This window comes from Eumetopias jubatus, unplaced genomic scaffold (assembly GCF_037043125.1).
Source record: "Eumetopias jubatus isolate StellerSeaLion01/CBP00866 unplaced genomic scaffold, mEumJub1_p1.0 scaffold_10, whole genome shotgun sequence".
NCBI lineage: Eukaryota > Metazoa > Chordata > Mammalia > Carnivora > Otariidae > Eumetopias > Eumetopias jubatus.
In genome coordinates, this window is record NW_028274816.1 from 40,013,198 (window position 1) to 40,039,935 (window position 26,738).

Below are 26,738 nucleotides of genomic sequence, written 5' to 3' on the forward strand. Positions count from 1 at the left end.
TCACGTTACCCTATAGTAAGTGACCTCTTGAGGTCACCTTGCCAGCCGGTCTCCCACAGAGGCCACTGCAGGTATCTGCTCCTCCGAACCAAAGTCAGATGTGTGGGGGGTGGGGGGGTGGGTTCACAGGCCTCTTGACTCCCTCCCGCATTCCAGCATCAAAAGTGCCTGAGGTCCCCCAATGACTGCAGTGTCTTCGGCTGGATGTCGGCTTACAAATGCGTAAGAGAGCCTCGGGAGCGCGCCTCCATTTGGTCCCGGCTCTGCGCTCCCCCAGCCTCCCCCCAACCCTCCTCTCCGGCCCTGGGCCCCCCACCCACCTGGCTCTGCGCAGCCCCCCGCCCCCGCCTTCTTTTCCCCACTAACCCACACCTCTCCCACTCCGCCTGGCCCTGGCCCTTGGCCCGCCCCGCGGCCTCCCAGCTTCCCCCACCAGCCGCCTCCCCGCCCCCCAGCACCCGGCTCTGCGCCCCGGCACCCTCCCCCCGTCCCCCCGTCCCCCAGTCGCTCCGTCCCTCCGTCACCCCCTCGCCAGCCCCACCCTCACCTGCGGCCGCTCCGTGGGGCGGGGCCGCCCGAGGATGACAAAGCAGCGGCCGGCGGCGCGGGACCCGCCCCCCGCGCTCGGCGGGTGCGTCGGCCGCCCCGGCGCGGCTGTTATGGAAACCGGCCGGGCGCGCAGGAGGCGATAATGGGGCGGCCATGGCCCGGGCCGGCAGCTCCAGCAGCGACGCGGCCGCGGGGGAGCGGGCCGGGGGCGCGGGGCGGCCCGAGCCGTGGGAGCTGTCCCTGGAGGAGGTGCTGAAGGCGTACGAGCAGCCCATCAACGAGGAGCAGGCGTGGGCCGTGTGCTTCCAGGGCTGCCGCGGGCTGCGGGGCGCGCCGGGCGGCGGGCGGCGCATCCGGGACACGGCGGACATCCTCCTGCGCCGGGACGGCTCGGTCAGCGCGCGGCGGGAGCCGGGCGCCGCGGGTGAGGGCCTGCGGGCGCGCGGGGGTGTGGCCGGGCGCGCGGGCCGCGGCGGGGGTGGGGGTGGGGGTGGGGGCGGTTGCGACCCTCCCGTCCTTCCAGTCCTTCCCGTTCCTCCTCTCCCTTCCTCTCCTTCCTCTTCCCTCCTCTCCCTCCACTCCTTCCTCTCCTCCCCGGTCCTCTGCTTCGGCACCCTCCCTCCGCTGGACCCGGAGCCCCTATGCTGCACCCTCTTCCCTTCCTGGAACGGCAACCGTTCCACACCCTGGCTCTGCTGGACCGGGAGGGCCCATGCTTCTCCTCCTTTTTCTCACCCGGCCTGGGATGCCTCCTCCCCTTCCTGAACCCTTCTAACCCTGACAATCCATCTCTCCACGTCGTCTCGGCCGGCTGCTGTCAGTCGGCTGCCTGCAGTTGGGCATGTTTTCCTCTGGGGAGAAGGATTTTGGTTTTTGATGGCTGAGTACCTTCAGTAGACCCAATTCTCTGTCTCCTATCCCCAGTTCTCCCCACCTGGGGCTAGTTCCTTCTGCTTTGGGGGTGTGTAGCCCTCAGTCTTTTGTGATTCATGGTGAGAAATGCTTGGTGCACTGGTAACTGCGGATGCCTTTGGCTGGAAAGGAACAAGTGTCCTCTTGAAGCTTTTTTTCGTGGGAATGAGGGTGGGAGGAGGGGGCTGTGTCTCCCTTGGAATCCCTGCAAATTCACCAGTTGCCTGGTAATAGTAAGGAGAATGTGTAAAATTTAGGGGCTTGCCTGCTTGGTTTTTCTGCTCTTAATCATCAAGAATGAACAGTTAATCCCTTGAAAGATACTGAAGTCTACTCAAAATAGTGAGTTTAAGTGATTTTTATCCTCTTTCTTAGGAAAAAAAAAAAAGTGTTTTCTTTCCCGGAGAGCTGGAGTGCTAGTCTGGAGCATTTGGTGATACTAACCCAAAAGCTGATACCCTGTGGGGAAACACAAAGGCCGGCTATGTGTGCTGGCAGGAGAGCTGGGCCTTCTCCGGCCCTGAGAGCCGTGGGTTTGCAGAGGTCCTCCTTGGGCCGGCTTCAGGGAGGACAGGGGGAGCAGGACGGAAGCCACAGCTGCCGTGGTGACGGGGAGGGTCTGCTGAACCCGCCAGGGACCATCACTGTATTTCTCCGCAGAGCCCTTCTCACCCCTGTGATCAGCTCCTTTCTCTGTCTACAACTCTGCTACGAGACATTTGCACGTTTCTGTATTTCACGCAAAAAGCACCAACATATTTGACAGGTGAAAGTAATAAGAGTTGGTACTTAAATGGTATCATTCCCATTTTATACTCGGTTAAGCTGAGGCTCAGGCTTGCCCAGAGTCACACAGAAAGAGGATTTGGATTCAGCCTCGTACTTTTTTTTTTTTTTTAAGATTTTATTTATTTGACAGAGAGAGACACAGCGAGAGCGGGAACACAAGCAGGGGGAGAGGGAGAGGGAGAAGCAGGCTTCCCGCCGAGCAGGGAGCCCGATGCGGGGCTAGATCCCAGGACCCTGGGATCATGACCTGAGCCGAAGGCAGACGCTTAACGACTGAGCCCCCCAGGCACCCCCAGCCTCATACTCTTGATTGCTGTGTGCAAGATCTTCACAGGTGGGGCTGAGAGTATTTCCCCTGGGGGGGCCTAGACGCTGCACGTTCACATAGAGCTTTTCTCCTCCCTGTGTCCATCCCTAACCCTGGAGATAACAGGATGACCCAGGACCTGGCTCCTTGCACCACAGAGTGGGACAGGACTGTAGAGGCCTGCTTGGTCAGACCCTCTGATTTTAAAGATGGGAAAACTGAGGCACAGAGTGATAGCTGGTTAGAACTAAGGGCCCCTGCATCACTCTAACTGTGGGGGAGTCACACCTTATTGGTACTCTCCAAAATGCACCTTGACGGCTATCCTTCATGTTGGTGGTCAACAGGTTCTCTCCAGTCTCCAGGGATTGGACTCCTATTTCCTCCTTCTCCTGCCTATACGCCCACAGCCCAGTTGGAAATCCAGGCTGGGGTTTAAAGCTCACACGTGGCCACTCTAGGGGACTTACTAGTCCAGGACACAAGGGAGCCCAATTCCATTTTCCATTGAATACGATCTTTGGTTTCTATTCATAAACATGTCTCATAAAGGCGGAAGAGGTTTATGACTTGCTGCCTCTTTTAAGAAAAATAGGGCGCTGGGTGCCTGGGTGGCTCAGTTGGTTGAGCGACTACCTTCGGCTCAGGTCATAATCCTGGAGTCCCGGGATCGAGTCCCGCATCGTGCTCCCTGCTCGGCAGGGTGTCTGCTTCTCCCTCTGACCCTCCCCCCTCTCATGTGCTCTCTCTCTCTCCATTCTCACTCTCTCAAATAAATAAATAAAATCTTTAAAAAAAAGAAAAAGAAAAATAGGGTGCCTGGGTGGCTCAATGGGTGAAGTGACTCTTGATCTCAGCTCAGATCAGGGTCCTGAGCTCAAGCTCCTCGTTTGGGTTCCATGCAGGGCGTGGAGCCTACTTAAAAAAATAAATAAAGACTGAGAAAAATAGATTACGCTGAGCTTATGCTGTCGAGCTTTCATGAGTCAGCTGAAACTTTAGTCCCTCAGCTGTGGCTAACCCAGCATTTCTCTGGGACTTAAACGAGTGGTGAATTCACGAAAGATATGTGTTTATTTCTTGCTGTGAATAGCAATCGGGAAATCTGGATCATTAAAGTTGCCTCACGTGGGCCCTCAGTACAAAGTTTTGGTAAATCTAGCTTTAAGTAAATGTTTAAAATACTTTAAAGAAATCAACAAAACTAAGCCACCTTTGGGGGGATGATTAATATCCTAGCATACAAGGTGTGGTACCTCTCCCCTTTTCCAGCTAAGTGGGGAAAAAGTCCTAACCTTTAGTCTGAAGACTTTGTAGTTGCTGGAAGCCCCCCTTTTTTTTAAGTGGAGAAAACGTGTTAAAATGTGAAGTTATTTTTAAGAGGCTGTTATTAAAACCTCTTGATGGGGACAGGGTTACTTTTTTTATTTTTTATTTAGGAGAGAAACTCAGTTGGACATCACAGTGAATGCCTGTGCTCAGCTGTTCCCTGAGGCGAAGCTAATTCCCTGAACGCAGCTGGGTCAGTGATCCAGTGACCTTGGGATGCTTTCAGTGGCATTTGTCCCCTTGATGCCCTCCTGGGCGGTTCACCCCAGGAGAATGACTGCTCCCCAATGCAGCGTTTGGCTGTACCCTTGATGGAAAGACCACCTGCCTTTCCGGCCTACGACTGCTGATGAAGCATTTCAAGAAAATCCCCGTGGACAGGCAAAGTCTAGGCATGAGTGTTGACAAAGATGTGTCTGAGATGGGGTGAGCTCATCACCTCCCACCTTTCCCATTCTGCTTATGCTAATTCACACACTGCCCTACTTTTCTGATTTTTTTCTTTGTAAGTTTTCATGCTACAACTTTTCACAGGCCCTGCTCCTCAGCTTGGGTGCCTCATGTGATCTGCTGACCAGGCTCCCCCTGTCCCTCCAGCCCCTTCCTGCTCCTTCCTCTGCCTGGAGTTCAGAGGCCAGCTGCCCCCAAAGCCCTGGCACCTGTCCGCAGGGTAAGGCTCTTTAAGCGGCCCACCGCTGCACAGACTCCACTCATTTTCAGCCCTGAGTTTCAGACACAGAAATGATTAATAGTCCATCCTGTATTGGAGGGTGGCATCCAGTGTCATGAGCTCCATGGGGCCCAGAATTCTTTCTCACCTCAGCTCAGTAGCTAGAGAAACAGCAATGCTCAGGCCGGGCTTTGGCATCTCACCAGTGGCCCGTTCCTCCTTCCTAGACTGCAGTGATGGGAGCACATGCCCGGGGATGGGTGGGGACTAGTGGGAGCACAGAGCCCTGGGCCCCGGAGGTGTGTGTGTGTGTGTGCACAGACACACGCACACACAGTCACAGACACCGACACATACAGGTGCACAGACCCGCACAATACACATGGATGCCCGCACAGACCTACAGACACACAACACACGGGTGCACACACACCGGCACACACAGTACACACGCACACGGATGCACATCAATGCACATGTATACACCTGCACACACAGGCACATGGATGCCCGCACAGACCTACAGACACACAACACGGGTGCACACACACTGGCACACACAGACACACGGATGCCTGCACAGACCTACAGACACACAACACATGGGTGCACACACACCGGCACACACAGTACACACGCACACAGACACATGGATGCCCGCACAGACCTACAGACACACAACACATGGGTGCACACACACCGGCACACACAGTACACATGCACACGGATGCACGTCAATGCACATGTATACACCTGCACACACAGGCACACGGATGCCCGCACAGACCTACAGACACACAACACACGGGTGCACACACACTGGCACACACAGTACACACACACACAGACACATGGATGCCTGCACAGACCTACAGACACACAACACACGGATGCACACACAATACACACGCACACAGATGCACGTCGATGCACACATATACACCTGCACACACAGGCACATGGATGCCCGCACAGACCTACAGACACACAACACACGGGTGCGCACACACAGTACACACACACACAGACACACGGATGCCTGCACAGACCTACAGACACACAACACACGGATGCACACACAATACACACGCACGCAGATGCACATCGATGCACACATATACACCTGCACACACAGGCACATGGATGCCCGCACAGACCTACAGACACACAACACACGGGTGCACACACACTGGCACACACACACAGACACATGGATGCCTGCACAGACCTACAGACACACAACACACGGATGCACACACAGTACACACGCACACAGATGCACGTCGATGCACACGTATACACCTGCACACACAGGCACACAGACACACGGATGCCCGCACAGACCTACAGAGACACAACACACGGATGCACACACACCGGCACACACAGTACACACGCACACAGATGCACGTCGATGCACACATATACACCTGCACACACAGGCACATGGATGCCCACACAGACCTACAGACACACAACACACGGATGCACACACAGTACACACGCACGCAGATGCACGTCGATGCACACGTATACACCTGCACACACGCGTGCGCACACACATGTGCACGTGCACGGTGCCCCTGCCTCTGGTGGTCTCTCTGCGGTACCCCACGCGTGCACATGGGCTGCCTGTCCCCCGCTGGAGATGTTCTTTCAGGTCTCCTGGCCCAGCGTGCCTTCTCCCAGGAGCTGAGGTGGGGTCCATGGCCACCAGAATGGCTCTGGGCCACTGGAGCTCTCGGAGGCCCTGGTAGTCCTTTGGGCTCCAGGGGTTCATCTGGACTTGGTGGGCCTCATGGGGAGGTCCCCTTCTGAGTGACTGGGGACTGTTTGTAGCTTGCCTGTGTTTTTTTAAATGGCTCTCCACGCAGGTGATCCTGCAGGGATGGTGTCCCCTGACAGGCTGGGCAGAAGTGAGAGCTGGTTGGAAAGATGAAATCCTGCTTCTGGAGTGGAGAATATTTCCCTCCTGGCAGGCCTCCTCACAGAATATTTCTGGTTGAAACATTTTCTTTCCATCAGGTCCCGCCCATGTGGTTTTTATTCTGGCTTCTTGACTCCTCACCGGCACTGCTGGTGCTACCCATCCTTGCTGTCACGTGGGGATCCTTGGCGTTCTGGGGCTCTTTTTGCTTTTTGTTGCACCTTGTGAGGGTCACCCAGTCAAGACGTAGTGCGGAGATGAAGCCAAGCCACCCAGGGACTTTACAATCCAGGGAGACAGCAGCTGACCTTTTTGGGCTCTTGCAGGAATGTGCCGGGCAGGGCTGGGCCCACTCTTACTTATGCCTTGCGACACTGTTAGGATCCCCATTGCACAGATGAGAAAACTGAGGTTCCCAAAGCAAGCATCCCGCATCCGGTGCAGAGGTGGGGGCAGGGCTGCAAGTGTGGATCAGCTGGGCTCCAGCCCTGTCCCCACCCTCACCCTGGCCTTGGGAAGTGACTTGTGACTATTCTCTGTGAGATGGGAGGATAAAAGCACCTACCCTCTAGGCTATGTTAAGCCTTGGGACCTACCTGGCACGGGGGAGCTCTTGGGGCCTCGGAAGTGCAGCAGTCATCCCCTCCTATATGCGCCTCAGCCAGACCCGCACCTTAGGAAGCAGCTTCTCCAGATTCACGGGAATGCAGAATTCACGTCTCAGAATTCTAGGCTGCGCGTGAGGAACAGGAGTGAGCCCTGCAGAGTGCGCTTGGCCAGGGTCCCCATGCACATTTCTTGATGATGTAAAACATCATGCACGGAAACACCCACACACTCCCTTGGCCCTGGGTGGGGCAGAGGCAAGCGGGCATGGTGAGGTTCCAGCCTCTGCGTGTGGGGGAGGGTGTGGGTGTGACTGTGTGAGCCGGGTGTTTGTAGATAGCATTCCCGATTTCCTCTCACCTCTGAGCAGAGATTACCTCACAGCCGTGTTCTCTATCCGGATGTCTGTGAGTGCCGGTGACGCGTTGGCTGTCACCGATGACCAGGGTAAGCTTAACCTGTATGGCCGCTTCGGCCGGATGCCCACCTGGCTGTTTGCAGGTTCTGCCCTGTGCCTTTGGGGGGAGGCTGCAACGGTGGAGAAGGTGTCCTTGGGATCCCTGTGTACCCTCGAGACTGGCTCATGAGGGATGCAGCCCTGGCGTCTCTGGTCACCCCCAGCCAGCCCCCACCACTGAGGTCTTCACAAAGAAGAGGTTCTCTGTCTGCTGTCTTTTTAACTGGGCACCAAGGGGTGACCTGTGTGGTTGGAAGTACTTGAGTGGCTCCCACAAAGGAAGCATCGTGACCGTGGTCGGTATGGTCCTGGGACGTGGCCGTTTAAACAGACATGCCAGTATCAGCAGCAGGAAGGCGCTAGGGTTTCGCTCCGATCCTGGTCGACTCCTCAGAGGGAGTTCGGCCTCCAGTGAGGATCTAGTCGAGGAGGGAGCCTGCCTGGAATCCCCACCGGTTCAGTGTCTGGTCTACTCAAGGAGACAAGGCACAACAGTTTACAAGCAAGGGTGTAAGAGCTTCCTTTGGCTGCAATGCGCAAGTTACACAAATTCACTGCTTAAAACAACACACATGTATTCTGTTACACCTGGAGAGGTCAGAAATGCAGGATAACTTCTTTGCCTTATGGTCAGCCGATTAGCAACTTCACTTCCATATGCTACCCCAGGTCCCCTTGTATGCATTGTAGCATAACGTGTCCACAGGTCCTGGATTGGAACAGGCTGGGGGCCACTGTTCTGCCCGTCATGGAGTGGGAGAATCACACAGGTAGAATGGACCCTGTTCCTGCACCCAGTCAGCAACTTCAGAACGAGGAATCTGGAACTAGAGCTCCACCTAATGTTCTCAACCTTGAGTCCACTGGTGGGCATATTGAACAGATTCTTGGATTGCTGGGTCCCCCCGATGAACCTGATTCTGCTCAGGTCTGCAGTGGTCCTAAGAATCTGCATTCCTGCCACGTTCCCAATGATGCTGATGCTTCTGTTCCAAGATCACTCCAGGACCGTCAGGCCGCCGTGTGTGGATTCCCCACACCACACCTAAGAAGGGGTCCCCCACTTCCTGTTGGAAACACCTCCAGGGCCAGGACTCATTCCATCTTCCGGTGACTGGCATGGTCAGTGACGGAGACGACTCATGGTCTGGGTGTTGGCTTCAGAGCCAGGCTCTCCGTGGGTTGGACCTCAGCCAGGTGACCTTGAGCAAGTTCCTCACCCTCTCTGGCTGCACTGTGGGCCAGCAGTGAGGACTGCATGACATGGGCCCCGAGAAGTACTCGGGAACTTGACGTGAGCCATCCTTAGCCCCGCGGCGGGGAGTGCCTCAGAGGTGATGCACCAGCCCTTTCAGGGCTGCCCCTGTCGGCGGTGACTGTCAGTGGGGTGGTAACCCCCAGGTCACCCTGGCAGGCACGGGGTGAGGAAGAGAGGAGCACTGTCCTTTCCCTCGCCAGAGCTTGGTGAGAAGGTGGACAGTTAACAGCATGATTGCTTGGAGTGTGGGGAGCCCTCTGGCCAACACATATTTCCTTGACTCGGGTCCCCCTGGAACTGATGTGAGTCATGGTGGTCCTAGGCTCTTGCAGGGAAGGAAGCTGCACCCTGCGGGTGACAACTGAGTTTATGGAGAAGCAGCTTGATGTCAGCCATAGCCTGTGGAGATGGGTGGAAGTGAGATGGAGGAGGATCGCGCCGCACACACTGGGGGACCCCACCCCACAGAGCTCTGTTTGCTGAACACACACACAGCTCCCCAGCTGTGAGCAGGCATTTCCCTCTTCGCTTGGGTTTGCCACCAGCTTGTTTCTAGAGACCGATGGTTGAGCGAAGACATTACTTAAGTTTTGAAGTTGCTTCTTGACAACGAAACAAGCATTTATTGAAGCGTTTAGTAGGTGCCAGATACTACATGGTTTTCGTTTTGGGGTTTTTCTAAAAAATTTATTTTTAAGTCACCTGTGCCCCCTACAACATGGGGCTCAAACTCACAAACCTGAGATCACACGTCGCATGCCCTACGGCTGGCTCCAGCCACGCTCCCCTGTCTGTGTTGAATCTTTACAGTCACCTGGGTGGTAGGCGATACTGTTCTGTCAGAGGACTCCAAGGAGGCTTGGGAAAGTCAGTGAGTTGCTTCTAAGTCTGTGTGCCCCGGACTGAGGGAGGGCCAGTGGACGCTGTGCGCTTGCTCACTCTCACACTCGCCCGTAAGCTGATTTCTGGATGCCATACTACATGTTCCAGATTCAGAAAGTATAAAGGGAAACACTCGGAGTCTCCTGCCAGGCTTCTCACACGAGAGGAGCTTAGTGTATGTGTTTTCTGTATACCGGCATGCCGGGGTGCTGCCCTCTGCGCTCCCCTTACTGGAGTGCTCCAACTGTCTCGTTACAGAGGACGCCTCCTTCAAGGGGCTGCCCAGTGCATCCGTGTGCGGATGTCCGCGTGTAACTTCAGCGGGTATATGCGTGTCCGGTGGGTCACTGTTAGGAAGGGCACTACCGTGCGTGGTCTCGGCGGTCATGCCACGCGGGCACACCTAAGCAGACCTGCTGAATCAAGATAAGCAGGGGTGTCGTTTTGAGAGACGTTGCAGGTTGCCTTCCTTGGGGTTGTTGCCATTTCCCACCAGCACTGAGTGGGGGCCCCGCAAGGGCTTTGGTCTGTCCACCCCGCTGTTGAGCCACACAGGTGTTCCTGAGAACTCAGCCTGAGATGCAGAAAGGCAGGAGCCCCGGGGCTCAAGCCAGGACCCCACCCTTTGTGGTCTGCGTTCCTTGTTGGTAATTAAGAACCTGGGGGAGCCTAGGGGAGCCCGTGCCCCCCGCATGTGCATGGTCTCCTTCTGGGGAGCTGAAGAGGGGGACTCCTTGGCTCCTCCATGGCCATTCTCTGTCCTGACCCCCAAGCCTAAAGAGAGTCACAGTGCCCATGGTCCGAGCGTGGTTGGGATGTCCTGGTGGCCCCATTGCCGCTGTCCTCATGGTGATCACGGCTGCCCACATCCTCACAGGATACTGTGCCCTAAGAAGTGTCTGCACCTGTTCCCTCACTTGTCCTTTGAGGTGGTTAGCTTGGGCGGGCATAATCTCCATCTGTGTGTGAGGAGAGGAGGCCAGAGACGCAAGACCCTCAAGGTCATGACCACAGGCAGGTAGGGATCCGAACTACACTCCTCCTTCCCTGTGCTCCCCACCCAGGCACAGAGGGGTGAGGCTGTCCGAGAGCTCTCCGCCTACCACCCTCCCCGCCTGCTGGGCAGGGAGAAGCACTTCCTGTGGGAGCTCCGCCTGCAAGGTCCTCCTGATGTCTTTCATCTTTTACTATCAGGACACAGGATCATTTCCAAGGAAACTTCCTAGGATCTTGATTTCTCCTCATTTGTTATCTTATGCACAAGACATCACGGTGACTTTTCTTTCCCAGTACATCCTGGCGAGGATGTTCTTCCTTGCAGGCAGAGAGAAGCCCCCTGTGGAGGGGCAGCATCCCAGAGACCGGGTGTCCTGGTTGCAGCCCCACCTCAATGTGACCCGATGGCCTAGTGAGAATGCTGCTGTGTGAGCTGCCTCCATCCGCTTCTGTCTGGGTCTCTCTGCTTTCGCTCCAAGACAGTTTTTTAAATACACAGAAGGTAGTTTGCACAATGCTCTGGGACACCCCGCCCCCGGCAAGCAGGTTACTCTAGCTGCAGGAAGTTAAGCTGGGAGGCTCTGGGTGGGGCAGCGGGCTTGCTTGGGCCCTGGCTCTGTCACTGATGGGCTGTGTGGTTTTGTATGATTTTCTCCACCTGCCGGAGCCTCAGTTTCCTTGTCTGCAAAGAGGGAGTCATCAGTAACCAGTTGCATGAAGTGATTGTAGATTGAACCCATAATAAGTCATTTGTTAGTTTTGTAGCAAAGAGCTGGGCACAGTTTCTGCCCACAAGGGGCAGCTTGCTCCTCAAAACCCAAAGACTCCCCAAGTCCTTGCAACTTAAAATACAATTAGATTAATGAACACTTATTTTTGTTTACATATGGACTATTTAAACCAGGGACATAGGCATTCACGTGATTCCAGCCCCAGGCTTTGCCCTGACCGGAGCACTACACGGTGCTCAGTTGATAAAGGGCACTGCAGGCTGGCTTCTCCGTCCTCAGGATAGCTCAGGATGCTGGCTGCTTCCAGGGAGCACCTTTGTTCTGAGTCTGATTTCTTCTTTCCGTTGCCTTGATCCATCACAGCTGCAAACTTTGATTAAACACGGGCCACAGGCTACTGCTTGCTGCCCCCTTTCAGCTTCACTGATGTTGGGAGTGGGTTGTTTTCCATTACTTTAATGGATCAGCCCAACACAAATGCCCTTTATCTTTGGCAATCTCCCTAGCTCTTAATGGCATTTTGGAAATATTTGCAGAGTAGGCAGGTTCACTTAGCAGAGATTTCATGGTTTATGTTTTTTTTATACCCTACCTCGTTCCAAAAAGAAGGCAAGTCAATTTCACCCCCTAGCAGAGGTCCTAGCTGCATGCTTAATTCAAGGAAAGGTTAGCAATAGTGGGTTTTCTGTGTCTCCTGCAGCCTGGCAGCTTGGCAGACCTGGGAGGTGATGTGGGGAGCAGCTGGAGCAGATTCTAGGGTCCCCTGGCCTGGCTCCACCTGGCCCCACCACTTACTAGCTGTGATACCTGTATCTTCGTCTGTGAAACGGGTAGCAAAACCACCTACCTTCTGGGTTGTATATGGGTTACAACGAGTGAGCACTTATAGACATGTTAATTCAGTGCAATGTTTACTAACAAACATAATAAAATACCTCGTACCTAATTTAGCACCTGGGCTTCAACCCTGAGACTCTGATTCTCTGATGGAGGCTCTGGCAGTCTGGGGGCAGATGTCCGAATCTACAGGCGGTAGCCAGATGCTGACTTACCCAGCTCAGCTCTTGGGAACTCCAGAGCAGAATCTGTTGTTGCCTTTGAGCCTGGGTTTCTCATTTGACTCTGCTGTGATTTGGGGGCACATGGCTTCAGGCTGTGAATTATAGACCATGAGGGCTTTCCTGCAGACAAGACTTAACTGGTCTGCTCGCTCCTTATTCCCTCTTTACACTAGCGCCAACCATGCTTCTCCAGGGGACCGTCCGAGTGGTCACTTTGGGGTGTAACTGCTGTGTGGGGTGTGGGCAGGGGCTGCATCAGTCTCCTGGCAATGCACCTGGATGTTCATCCAAATGACTGGCAGGTCAACCTGTCTAAGCTTTCTGGTGTTCCACTGGAGCCTTTGGGGGATAGACTGTGTGTTCCTGAGAGGGAAGGTGGGTGGGTGGCCCTATTTGCCAGGGCCTGGGGCTGCTGAGGTATGTCTTGACTGCCTGTTATCTCCTCTTGCAGAGTCCACAACGATGGTGTTGTCACCAACCAGCTCAGAAGCCCAGGTACCTTTAAAATAATTTTTAAGTTTACTTGATATACATTAAAACTAGTATGTGTCATATCATGTCAATTAAAAAGCATATAAAGTTACACAATTGTTTCCACTAGTTAGGACACAGATAAAATACTCAAAGGACTTAGTTGAAAGGACTTGATGAACAGAGTGGGCAGGTGAGGACAGAGAGCCCACCGGGGTGTGCGGAACCTGGCAGGCCTTGGAGAGCTGAAGGCGGGGGCGGGGGGGAGCAATGGTTCCCCACCTCCCTCTTCTCTGCTGCCCCCAAGCTCCTGGTGTTGCCTCCCACTGACCAGAGGGAGGGAGCAAAGGCGACGTGGTCTGTGGGGTTGGCCCCCCTGGGCGCAGAGGATCAGTCAGGGAGTGGGGCCGACGGGCAAACAGGAAAGCCAGCCGGTGACCGATGTCCACGAGCCCCCATGCCGCGTGCAATGCAAATCTCACCAGTAGGACCTGTGTCTCCCTGTCCCATCCATCTGCCCCTGGGGATTTGTCCTGAATTCAATGTTGATCATTCCACCGCCTTTAAGAAAGCTTTATGCAGGGCGCCTGGGTGGCTCAGTTGGTTAAGCGACTGCCTTCGGCTCAGGTCATGATCCTGGAGTCCCGGGATCGAGTCCCGCATCGGGCTCCCCGCTCAGCGGAGTGCCTGCTTCTCCCTCTGACCCTCCCCCCTCTCATGTGCTCTCTCTCTCTCATTCTCGCTCTCTCAAATAAATAAATAAATAAATAATCTTTTAAAAAATAATAATAAATACATATTTGCATAAAGCTTTCTTTTTTTTTAAGATTTTATTTATTTATTTGAGAGAGAGCATGAGAGGGGGGAGGGTCAGAGGGAGAAGCAGACTCCCCGCTGAGCAGGGAGCCCGATGCGGGACTCGATCCCGGGACTCCAGGATCATGACCTGAGCCGAAGGCAGTCGCTTAACCAACTGAGCCACCCAGGCGCCCTGTATTTTTTATTAAACACAGTGTTATACCAAGGGTAGGGGGCTGGTCACAGGCCATAGTGTCTGTTGTGGAGAATTAAAAAACAATAATAAAATCATCCCACAGTTTTTCTGGGTTTTCTTATTACCACATGCCGGCAGTTCTCACTAATGTCAGTGATAAGATACCCTTCCCAGCAGCACACTGTCTACGATTGTGCAGAGAGCTCGGTGCTGGTCCTGTTGCCATATATCGGTTTCCATAATTTGCTTTGGGGAAAAAAAGTCTTGTTTTCAAGACTCATTTCCATTGCTGGCAGAGTATTCTGGATACTTTGTTTACCCAAAGCCCAGGAACGTTCCCCTGCCTTTCAGACGGTGAGTCTGAAGAGTCCCCAAGTGAACGTGCGTCCACCACCTACCATTCCAAAGCAGGCCTGTTAGCAATTCTGAAAGTATTTATAAAGAGCTTTGTTTGTGGGGACCCAATCTGGACTCTTGTGCCCAGAGCCCCACCCCAGGAACTGTGGTAGGAGGCCACTTGTTGTGCTAACCCAGATTCTTGCTGCCGGCCCCTCGCTGACCCCGTCCTGCAGTCTCAGCCCCTTCTCCCGGGAGGCCCTTCAGTTAGCAGGCTGACCCCCAAGCAGGCCTACTGTGAGCCTGGTCAGTTCCCGAAACGCAGTGGGCAGGTAGGGCTGGAGGTTCCGAGACTCTGGCTGGCTGCCCAGATTTTTCCTTATGGGAAAGCAAGGGCTCTTTGCCTTTCAGGGAGTTTCCAGTGTCTGGGCTGGAGCACAGAGAAGCTTTTAACCGAACAGACATCAGATAAGAGGCTCCCGTTGGAGTTAACCCTTAGCTTAGGCAGCTACCAGGAGCGAGAGGGAGAGGCGTGGGTGGGTTGGGGTGCTGCTCTGTGATGCGCTGGGGCAGGGACTGGCCTTCTGGGCCCCTTTGTCTGCCCTGCCCCATGTGGCAGAGTGGTCTCCAGTGGAGAGACCAGGGCAGAGCCACCCCTGGGTCAGAGGTGGCCGTGGACTAGAGAGTGGGCACGAGCCTCTCCCACCGTCTCCTTCCTGGCATCTGCCTCTGGGCCACGGAAGAATCAGTGGGAATTTGTGTGGGCCGTGGTTCTTGCCAGCCCAGTAGTCCTGATGGGGACCCCACTGCCACAGGGGACTCCACCTGGCCCCGGCCTTGTGCCTTCTGACTCATGATTTGGGGTTGTGACCTTTGCCTACCTAACGCAGAGAGAAGACCGCTTCCAAGGGTGGCCTGGGGTTTTGTTGACTCTAGGCTGGAACTTTGCTCTGTTAGAGCCTTGCCCTTTTTACCAGGCCCACCCGTCTCCCCGCGCTGGCCCCCTCCAGGCTCAGGGTGTGTTGAAAGGCGTTTCTGCAGGATAGAGAAGGCTGTCTTGCGCCTGTCCCCTGCCCGGCACTGACTTTCTCCGTATCCTCCTTCAGCTCTGCTCAGGCTAGTCCCCCTGGGCTGCTGCTGTAGGAAATGAGGGGAGAGACCAGAGGCTTGCCCCATCCCCCAGCCCAGGAGGACTTGGGGGTGGAAGGTGAGGGTGTGGCTCCATCTGCCACGAAGTGGCCTCCCACCTTGGCACATGGCTTAGAGCACAGGCTGTGGGCGGACCCGGGTCCCAAGTCTGGCTCTGCTAGCTGGTAGCTGTGGTCAGGTGACCTGCGGCTTTGCCTCCCTCCTCTGCCTAGAAACCAGAGGTTAGCTCTGAGCTTGGGCTGTCCTGCAGTTACTGGCAAAGGGCTCAGAGTAGTTGATGACGTGAGAAAAGCTCTTGTCATTTTGTATCATTGTCATAAAGGGGAAATGTCAAAATACGAAAGCCAAGCAAGCTAGAAGCAGAGTCCATGTGGTTGTCCTTACCCCTCTGGCCCTGCACGAGGCTCTTCCCTGACCTTTTCAGGACTGCGTTCCTGCGAGCAGGGCACGTCAGGTGCAGATGGCACTTAAACAGACAAGCAGAGTGGCGATATTTCACGGACGTCCTCTGGAGAACGTAGGCTCCCCAGTTGTTAATGGCAGTCCATGAAAATAGGGTTTTCTGCCAAGTAAAGTTGAGAAATGCTGAGTTAAGAAGTCTCTCTTGCAAAACTCTGATTTTTAATAAGCTAATACGCTTTTAAAAGAACTACTCATGGAGAATTTCGAGCATAGGTAAAGTGAACGACAGCATTGTCGGCCCCATGCCTGGCTGGACTCCAACAGCCGCTGTGACCCTGGGGACCCCACCCGCTCCCTGCCCCCACTCAGCTGCCACTCCTTTTTCTTCTTCTTTTTTTTTTTCTTTTTCAGGTTAAATTTACATATGTTGAAATTTACATGGAGTTTAAAATATTTTTAAGGGAGAGGATGTCATTCCTTATTCAGGTGTCTGCGCTCTATCCTATATAGTTAACAACTGCGACACGCTAGTCTTTCTCTTCTGATTGAAAATACGCTCTTACGTGACATTAAAAGCTAACGTTTAATTCGGTTGTCTGTCTTTTAAATCACATTTATTGGGATATGCTTTATATTCAGTGAGCTCCTCTGCTCCTGCCAATCTCTGCCTCCACCCCCGACTTTTACCCACTGACCTGCTTTTTATGGCTGTAGATAAGCTTTGTCTTGCCGAGAGTTTTGGATAAACGGAAACATGCGCTTTGGCTTTGTTGCTCTGCGTTCACTGTGTGTGTGAGAGGAGTGCATGAGTTTGACCCTTTGCCCTGCTGCCTGGTATCCCACGGTAAGCATGGGTCACCTTTGTTTATCATCTACCAGTTGAAGACATTTGGACATTCCAGGTTTGGGCGCTGTGGGCATTCCAGGTCAAGTCCTGTGCGGTTGTATGTCTTTCCTTTTTGTTGGTTAGATACTTGGGAGAGGAGTTGCCCTCTCTTCACGTGGTGAAAGCATGTTTGACCGTAGGAACTTAACCAAACTGTTTTCCACGGTGGCCGTGCTGTTTGGAAAGCATCTTGTCTGTTCCGTGACATGTTTGGTTGGCTCACAGTATACGCCCTCTGGATGGGCAGCTTGCTCTCATCTCGGGGGAGGTTTTCTTGTACTTCGTGGGGCGGCTGTGTCCCTCTCCTGGCCGGGTCCTTTGCAGGCTGCCCCCTTCCCCCCCTTCTCCCTGACACTCTGGGCCCCTGTCCTACAGATGGTGCAGTCACTGGGCTTTGCCATTTACCGCGCGCTGGACTGGGGTCTGGACGACAGCGAGGAGCGAGAGCTCAGCCCGCAGCTGGAGCGGCTCATCGACCTCATGGCCAACAATGACTGTGAGGACAGTGGCTGTGGGGCTGCTGACGAGGGCTATGGGGGCCCGGAGGAGGAAGAGGAGGCCGAGGGCAGCCCCCGCGCCGTGCGCACCTTTGCCCAGGCCATGCGGCTGTGCGCGGCCCGCCTGACCGACCCCCGGGGCGCGCAGGCCCACTACCAGGCCGTGTGCCGGGCGCTCTTTGTGGAGACACTGGAGCTGCGGGCCTTCCTCGTCAGGGTCCACGAGGCCAAGGAGGTGAGCAGGCGAGGATGTGTCACGGAGGGGCTGAGGACGTGGAGGGGGCTTCCTGGAAGCCAAGGAAGGGAGGGGTGGGCCGGGGCGGAGCAGGGCACGAGGGGTGGTATGCCCAGGTGGTGAGCAAGTGGGAGGGATCACCGAGGAAGGGGAAGAGGCCCCCAAGATTCCTTCCTGCCCCGTACCCCCCACCTCCCCACGCGTTGGTCCCTCTGTCTCTCCAGCAGGAAGTGGAAATCCTCAGCTCAGGACTCTGAAAGGCCTACCTTGCCGTCTGCACTCAGGGCAGCTCTGTCTCTGATGTTTTGCCAGTTTTCCCTTGACCCTAAGCTGGATTTTGCACAGGAAGGAGCTACGGTTCAGAGACATTAAGTAACCGGCTCTCAGTCTCTTGGCCCCAGGACCTTCTTCCTGTAGTCTCCCAGATCCTCATGTTTATGTGTCCAGCAAGGCCTGGCTGTCCTCTCCCCGTGCTGGTTCCTTCTGGAAACCACTTGCTGTAGTTCCGTGCACGAGTGTGCTCACCGTGCCTGGAGTTTTCTGGAGGTAGGAAATTCAGTGCTGGTGGCCCCCCACCACTCTTTTTACAGCTAAGCAAATAGAGGCTCTGAAAGCTGTCCCTTGCCCCAAGTCAGAGGTAGTCCAGGCAGAGCTGGGGTCTCCCTGGGTGGTCCCAGAATTACTAGCTGACTATCTTCCTTCAACTCTTCCCATCTCCTCCCTTGGAGGGAAATGGCACACTTCCTTGAAGCAGGGGTCTGGGCACAGGGACTCCTGCCTCCCATCAGCAGTCACAGATGAGAAAATGCAGACTTCATAGAGGGCAGGGCAATTTGCTCCACCCACTCTTGCTCAAATGGCAGAAGGTGTTGTTTGGAATGGACTGATGCTCATCCCTGGACCAGCTTCCCTGAACTCGTGGGCCTGAGGAGATTCTCAGGGTTGCTCTGATTGACGGGGCCAGGGCCCCAGCGCAGGACAAGTCCGCGACACTGCCTGAGCCGCTGGGCCCTTACCTACAGCCCAGCTGATGGCCCAAGGGTGGGTGGTTCCTCTGCCCACTCCCTGTCCCCCTGCCCCCCAAACCCCACTCCTCCTTAGCATCTTAGAGATGTTCTTCTAATGTTCTAATTGGTGGATGGTCTTAATGCTTTTGTTTTTCTTGCTCTGAAGTCATCTGTTCTGTTGCTAAGATCAGTTCCTTATGCGGACAATGGAAGCGCTTTCTTTAGCAGGAGCAAACAACTCTAGACTTGCAAGTAATTGACCCAAGAGACGTTCAGGGAATTGGTAGTGACAGGGAGAAAGAAGAGTGTCTGTTGGTGGGACACATCTGGGCTGGCGTTTTAGGAAGAAACACCCTGTTCAGGAACAGGTATAGAAAGTCCAGGAGGGATGGGAGACCCACCCTTCATGCCCTTTGCCCACAGGAACTGCCAGATCACACAGAGGTCTATATTTAGAATCAGCCAGATCACACACCATGTGCTACTCTGAGACTTGGCAGCATTTTCTAGAGCGTCCCAAAGCAGTTTAGCAGGTAGCTTGGGATGAAAGCCAGGGTAACCGGTTCTGTCTTGGGGGGGGGGAGGGGGAGGGGGCGGGGGCAGTGAGGTGGGAGCTGTGTGCTAAAGGTTCAATGCTTCTCCAAGGTGGAGGAGTTGGTGGGAACAGAGTCTCTATCTGCTGCCAAGATCCAGGACAATGAAGGCAGTTAATCTAGCGGCTTCTTCCCAAATTCTCAGCAAAGAACAGTACCTAACAATCCTTCATGTTCTTCTTTGGCCCTCACTGTGATGGTGGCATTTTCTCTACTTGAAATACGAAACTGTGTCTCTTTCCCAGGACTTGCTGAGCAACTCCTCCTCTTACCATCTGTCTACTCATCCATTCTTCTATCCACCCATCCACCCACCATTCCTCCATCCACCCATCCATCCACCATTCCTCCATCCACCCATCCACCCATCCATCCACCATTCCTCCATCCACCCAACCATCCACCCATCTACCATTCCTCCATCCATCCATCTACTATTCCTCCATCCACCCATCCATCTACTATTCCTCCATCCACCCATCTACCATTCCTCTATCCATCCATCTACTATTCCTCCATCCACCCATCCATCCACCATTCCTCCATCCATCCATCTACTATTCCTCCATCCACCCATCCATCCACCATTCCTCCACCCATCCACCCATCCATCCACCATTCCTCCATCCATCCATCTACTATTCCTCCATCCATCCATCCATCCACCATTCCTCCATTCACTCACCCATCCACCCATCCATCCACCATTCTTCCATCCACACATCCACCCATCCATCCACCATTCCTCCATTCACTCACCCACCCACCCATGCACCCATCCATTTATTCATTGATCCAGCCACTGTTTACGACCTAGCATCTGTAATGTTGTGCTACGAACCAGGAATACTAAGGTCAGGAAACAAACATAAATGCGGTTCTGGCTTCATGGAGCCAGTGGTCCAGACAACACTCGAAGAAGCACATAACCATAAAACTCTAGTGGGGATCATGTATCAAGAAGCAGCCATGGGTTTTCCAAGAGGAGGGTGTGCATGTTGCCTGGGCAAAGAGGCTAAGGTGTTCCTGAGGAAGCACCCTGAGAGCTAGATCTGAAGGAAGACTGGGAGCTCTTCACAGATGACAGAAAGCAGGGTTTCCTGCATCTGCTCCCTCTGAAGCACACATCGCCCTTGGGGCCGTGTGGATCAGCCAAGAGAAGAGAGAGAACCAGAAGTTCTGTGTGGGTGCTAGGTGGGTGTTATGTTCTCACCTCTTCCCTTGCCCAGAAGGAGCTTCCAGAGATAGCTGATGGGACACCAATTGTCCCACGTGGTTCCACAGCTAATGGCTTTCTTTCTCTAGATCTTTCTGAACCCAAAGCCTTGGCCAAAAATGCCCACTCATCCCTTTTTTAGCTGGTGGAATACTAGCCCATGTGTTAAGGGACTGTCCCCAGATGGACAGACCGGTAGGGCCCATATCCCCGTGACGACCACTCTTTCACCTTCTCCTGGACTAACAGATGCTGCAGAAGCTTCGGGAGGATGAGCTGCAGGCAGAGAAGCCCCTGGCAGAGCTTGACAACCTGGGACACACGGACTGGGTAAGCTATGGCTCCCCTCCAGCCCTGGGACAGAGGGCTCAGCCCCCCGCACCTGGGGTCTGTGCCAGGCCTCTGGGAGCCCCGCTGGGTCTAAGGGCCATTTTCGTCTTCTCGGGGGCCCAGGCCCGACTCTGGGTGCAGCTCATGAGGGAGCTCCGCCATGGAGTGAAGCTCAAGAAGGTGCAGGAGCAGGAATTCAACCCCTTGCCCACTGAGTTCCAGCTCACCCCCTTTGAGATGCTGATGCAGGACATCCGCGCCAGGAACTACAAACTACGCAAGGTCATGGTGAGCTGGTGGGGGAGAGGAGCCTACCCCCAAGCCTTCTGCCCACCGGTGGCTCTGGAGCCCCTGCTCTGTGTGCTGGCTACTGAGCTGAGCTGGGTATTCAGATGTGCATGGGCAGATGTGGCCCTGACTCACCTGGCTCACACCTGACACAGTGTGACGTTGGGGACACAGTGTGACAGGGTGTGATGTCAGGGACACAGTGTGATATCGGGGATACGGCATGATGGGGTGTGATGTCGGGGACACGGTGTGACAGGGTGTTTTGTCGGGGACACAGTGTGATATCAGGGACATGGTGTGACACAGTGTGACATCTGGGACACAGTGTGACAAGGACAGGGACACAGCGTGATGTCAGGGACACGGTGTGACAAAGACGGACACAGTGTGACACGGTGTGATGTCGGGGACATGGTATGACATGGTGTGACATCGGGGACACAGTGTGACAAAGACGGACACAGTGTGACACGGTGTGACGTCGGGCACATGGTATGACATGGTGTGACGTCAGGGACACACTGTGATGCCAGGGACACGGTGGGACACAGTGTGATGTCGGGACATGGCGTGATGTTGGGGACCTGGCATGACATCGGGGACACAGCATGATGGGGACACGGTGTGACATTAGGGACATGGTGGGACACAGTGGGATTTGGGGACACGGTGTGACAAGGACAGGGAGAAGGAACAAGTGAAGGATTCTGGAGGACTAGCAGCAGCATCTGAGATTATGGGATTGTCCCATTTTATGCTCACATAACTCTTGCTATGTTCTGGCTTCACTCTGCAAATTTTAAATGTGGAGTTCATTTCATTCTTAGGACGGCTGGGTGACAGGGGTGCCTCTGACCTTCATTCCCACGTGAAGAATCTGAGATGTAGGGAAGTTAGTGGTGGTCCCAGCGGCCCTTGTGCCCGTCATGCAGCCCCTGAGGGCAAGCAAGGGTGGTGTGAGGACTAGGTCCTGCTCAGGGCTGAGCGAGCCCTCTCACAGCCCAGCTCCTGTGTGCGTACCAACCCCACAGGTCGATGGAGACATCCCTCCCCGGGTGAAGAAGGATGCCCATGAACTCATCCTGGACTTCATCCGGTCCCGGCCTCCACTGAAACAGGTACCAGCTGTGCGGGGCCTCCCTCCTTGGCCTTCCCTCCCCAAGGGCAGAATGGCGCCTCCACTGAGGGAGGGGCTGGGAAGTTGATTCTGAGATGGACCTGCCCCAGGAGCACACAGGGCACCTCCCGTCTGCCCCCTGCTGTGCTGGCTCCTGCTCGGCCTGGCTGTGTCACCAAGGGTTCCCCCCCACTCCAGTGTGTCCGTGTCACAGCCCCACTGCCTTTCCTTCCTGGAGCTGCCATACTCCCCCCAGGTCTCGGAGAGAAGGCTTCGCCCCTTACCGCAAAAGCAGAGAACCCTGCACGAGAAGATCCTGGAGGAGATCAAGCAGGAGCGGAGGCTGCGCCCAGTGGGGGGCAAGCACTGGGGTGGCCGGGGTGAGCATGGGACACCCCCCCCTTCCCACCGTCCCTCCTTCCCTGCTCCTTCCGCACCTCTCACTCTCCTGTCCTGCCCCCCCCCCCCTGCCTCCACCAGGGTTTGGCTCTCTGCCCTGCATTCTCAATGCCTGTTCAGGGGACACCAAATCCACTTCTTGCATCAACCTGTTGGATGCCGGGAACAACACGCAGCGCCCACGGCCCCGGGTCCTGCTCAAGGCACCCACGTTGGCTGAGATGGAGGAGATGAACACATCTGAGGTCAGAGCCCACCAGGGAGGAGGAGAAGGGGCAAGTGAGAAGGGCTGAGCGAAGCCAGCATGTAGCTTTCAGCTGAGGGCATCACTGTTCAGGGCCTAGGGCAGCACTCTTCTTTGGAGCTGGTGTCCTGCTGTGGGGCTGGGTCTGCTCTGAGAGCAAACATGGTGGGACTTGGGAGCACTTCCCCATCTTGGTGGCTCACACTGGTGACTGAACAGTGGCCTTGGGCCACCTCTTCCCATAGCACAAAAGGGCTGGAATGTACGTACTCCATCATCTTGGGGCTGGGAAGCTAAGCAGCCTCCTGGCTGATGTGAAAAGCCAGTGTGTCTCACTGTGACACTGAGTGGGACACTCAATGGGGACATCATGTCCTCACTGCCCTCTGAGCCCAAGGAAACCAGGGGTGGTAGCGATCTCAGTGGGCTGCCCCAGACACCAGACCGATCATCTCCAGGACTTCCCACAGGCCTCAGGGAAGGGTTTGTTTTTTTGAGGCACTTGTTTCCACTGTATAGAGGATAGTGAGGCTGGGCAGTAAGCAGAAGTGGCACTGGGTGGCCTTAGTGGGCCTAGCAGCGGTCTCCTGCCAGTCCAGGGACAGGCAGGAGGTGCTGGTGTTGGCGGGCAGAGTGGTCAGTGCTGAGCCTGCTGTGTCCACAGGAGGAAGAGTCTCCATGTGGGGAGGTGACACTGAAGCGGGACCGCTCTTTCTCAGAGCATGACCTGATCAAGCTCCGGAGTGAAGTGGCCTCTAGCCTGCAGCCAGCCACTCAGCCCCAAGGAGGGTTGGAATCATCCCGGCCCCGTGCAGGCAGCGTGCACACTTGGAGGCCAAGCGCCCAGGAGCAAGGCAAGTGGGGACTCTCACCCCCTTGTCCCTTGACACTGTCCTGTGGGCATCATGTCCTGCCTTGGGTCCTACTGTTGTCCTGAGCAGGCAGCACTCAGAGGCCACAGGGAGCTCCTTTCTGTGAGAAGGGTGTTTAAAGTTCAAGCCCAGACTTACCTCATTGCCTCAGGCAGGCATCCTCCACTTTTTTAACTTGAAAACTTTCTTATTAAATTAGTAATCCACATTTTTTGTAAAACACTTTTGAAAAACTTTAAAACATTCCCATGATTCTAGTATCTAGAGATAGTTACTATTAATATTTTGGTATATGAAAAAGCTGGATGGATGGAGGATGCATAGACAGATGATGGATGTATATGGATGGATGATGGGTGGATAAATGACAGATGATGGAAGGATAGGTGGATGATGCATGATTGGATGGATGATGATGGATGGATAAATAGATTATGGGTAGATAGATGGGTGGATGGATGACATGCATAATGGATGATGATGGGTTGAAGATGGATGGATAGAGGGACGATAGAAGGATAGATGGATGGATAGGTGGATTATGAATGCATTATGGGCAGATGGATGGATGATTGATGGATGATAGAAGGATAGATGGAAAGATGAATGGGTGATGGATGGATAATGGGAGGATGATGGGTGTGTAATGGGTGGGTGGATGGATAGATGATGGGTAGATGGATGGATGAATGATGGGTGGATGGATAGATGATGGGTAGATGGATGGATGGATGGATGATGGATGGATAGATAGATGATGGATGGATGGATGGATGGATGATGGATGGATAGATAGATGATGGGTAGATGGATGGATGGATGGATGATGGATGGATAGATACATGATGGGTAGATGGATGGATGGATGATGGATGGATAGATACATGATGGGTAGATGGATGGATGGATGGATGATGGGTGGATAGATAGATGATGGGTAGATGGATGGATGGATGGATGATGGATGGATAGATGATGGGTAGATGGATGGATGGATGGATGATGGATGGATAGATACATGATGGGTAGATGGATGGATGGATGGATGATGGGTGGATAGATAGATGATGGGTAGATGGATGGATGGATGGATGATGGATGGATAGATAGATGATGGGTAGATGGATGGATGGATGATGGGTGGATAGATAGACGATGGGTAGATGGATGGATGGATGGATGATGGATGGATAGATAGATGATGGGTAGATGGATGGATGGATGATGAATGGATAGATAGATGATGGGTAGATGGATGGATGGATGGATGATGGATGGATGGGCAGGTGGATAGACAAATGGATGGATAGATAGATGACTGACAGATCTTTCTAGTCTTTTTTTTTTTTCCTGTCAATGAAAACGTGTCTGCAATGAATCAGATGGGCCATGCAGCACACACCCCTCTAGAACCCGACTTATTGTCACCTCCTTTCCCTGTTGTTCAGCACAGAGGTCAAAACAATCCTACTGGCTACACAGGGTTAGTTAGTCCCACTGTTGTAAGGGCTGTGCTCCCCAAAGTGCTGACAGGACATGGGGTTGTCCTCTCCACCTCACCCACTGCTTCTACCAGACATGGCCAGGCCACCTTCTCTGCTCTCAAGGTTACCTTGAACCACCCTCTTGCTCTCTTGCCACTCTCAGGGTGGTGCCATTTGGTAGCTGATTCACTTTCTGGAGTGAAGAGGTCCAGGCCAGGCCAATTCCATACCTCACTGTCTCCTCACAACTGTCCTCAAGACTCAGGGACCCCGTGGTGGAAGTGAATCTGCCTTTCTCCTCCGTCCCTTTCTGCGTTTAGAGCAGTGAGCAGCATTATGGAGGTGGCAGGATTCCCACATGACTGGTGCTACCTGCTTTCACTGTTGGCTGCTACGGGACTCCTAACGTCGGCTCGTTACCAGGGATCGGATGTGGGGCCCCCTATAGGGGTCCCTTGGGCCTGCCTCACTGACGTGCCCCCGGCGTGGTTGACATGTTCTCTACGTGTTCTTCTGCTTGATGACTCCCCCCAAGACCCTTACTGCCAGGCCAGCTGTCTCCCTCACCCCTGGGCACAGCCCTCCCTCACCAGTTCCTGCCAGGTTGTCCGGACAGGGCTTCTGTGTTCTTATTCCAGGTCCCTTCCCAGTGAGTGTCCAGGCCCAGCCTGACCCCAGCTCCCCACCACACAGTGACCTGGGCTCAGCAGAGGACCAGCCAAAGGCTTCTGCGGCCCGAGACACCCATCACCTGTGGCTGGTGAGTGACAGAGGCCTTGTTGTCCACAGTAACTGGGTGGGGCGTCTCTTGGGCCCTTAGCCTCATTTCTCCGCAGGACAAGGCCCAGCAGGAGGGCGCCCCTCCCCCTTCAAGGGTGTGCTAGGTCTGCTCTGGAGCCGCCACATCTGGTTTCTGCTGCCACCTTCGGGGCACGGCAGCCCCCTGGCCAAAACAGGACCTTCTTAAGGGGACAGGGGACATCTGAAGTTCTTACTTCCATCTTGGTGAGGGTTAAGACAGGTGAGAAACTGGAGCCCTGTGCCTGAAGGCAGTGAGGTGTGACAGCATATTATGGGGTCAAGACTTTGACTCTGCCACTACACCCCTTACCCCTGCACCTGGGCTTCCTCAGCCTTAGTGTAGGATTTTATCAAAGGGATTACAGTCGTGAAGAGCCCGCACGTCAAGGATGTTGTCATCACCCTTTCCTTGAAGTTTTGTCAAGAGGCTCACATGAGAACAGATGTTAAAATGCTTTGAAAAGTGCCATATAAACCTAAGGCAGTATTACTACTGATATTCCCCAACTAAGTCCTGTGTTATTGCTGCATTAAAAAATTACCCCAAAACTTAAAAGTGTAAACAACAAACTTTTATTATCTCACACAGTTTCCGAGGTCAGGAATCCAGAAGTGGCTCAGCTGGGCAGCCTGGCTCAGGCCTCCCTGGGGGTTGCACTGGAATGTGGCTCCTCACGTGGCTGTGGGTGGGAGGCCTCAGGGCCTCTACATGCGGCCCTCTCCCCAGGGCTGGGTGTCCTCAGGACAGGGTGGCAGGCTTCCCCCAGCGCTCATGGTCTGAGAGAGACACCAAGGCAGAAGCCAGTGTCAGAAGTCACTCCTTGTTATTTCCACCCTAATCTCATCATTGCAAGTGGGTCACTAAGTACATTCTCAGGGGAGGAGAATTAAGGCCCCCACCCTTTTTGGGGGGGGTGAAGAACCAGAACCAAGTTTTTTA

The 26,738-nt window shown here is 54.4% G+C and overlaps 1 protein-coding gene across 2 annotated transcripts in view; it reads left to right on the top strand.

The window, feature by feature from the left end:
• The first annotated feature begins 675 nt into the window (after positions 1-675).
• Positions 676-26,738, top strand: part of SPIRE2 (spire type actin nucleation factor 2) — a 35,000-nt gene continuing 8,937 nt past the window's right edge. The window contains exons 1-10 of one of the 2 annotated variants that reach the window (XM_028094819.1): positions 676-973; positions 12,926-12,969; positions 17,088-17,444; positions 20,510-20,590; positions 20,714-20,878; positions 21,913-21,999; positions 22,255-22,378; positions 22,479-22,642; positions 23,306-23,495; positions 25,636-25,757. In XM_028094819.1, the coding sequence (XP_027950620.1) occupies positions 703-973; positions 12,926-12,969; positions 17,088-17,444; positions 20,510-20,590; positions 20,714-20,878; positions 21,913-21,999; positions 22,255-22,378; positions 22,479-22,642; positions 23,306-23,495; positions 25,636-25,757 (1,605 nt within the window). In that variant the 5' untranslated portion in view covers positions 676-702. Of the gene's footprint in view, positions 974-12,925; positions 12,970-17,087; positions 17,445-20,509; positions 20,591-20,713; positions 20,879-21,912; positions 22,000-22,254; positions 22,379-22,478; positions 22,643-23,305; positions 23,520-25,635; positions 25,758-26,738 lie in introns of both variants that reach the window. The other variant, XM_088027554.1, reaches the window with a different exon arrangement.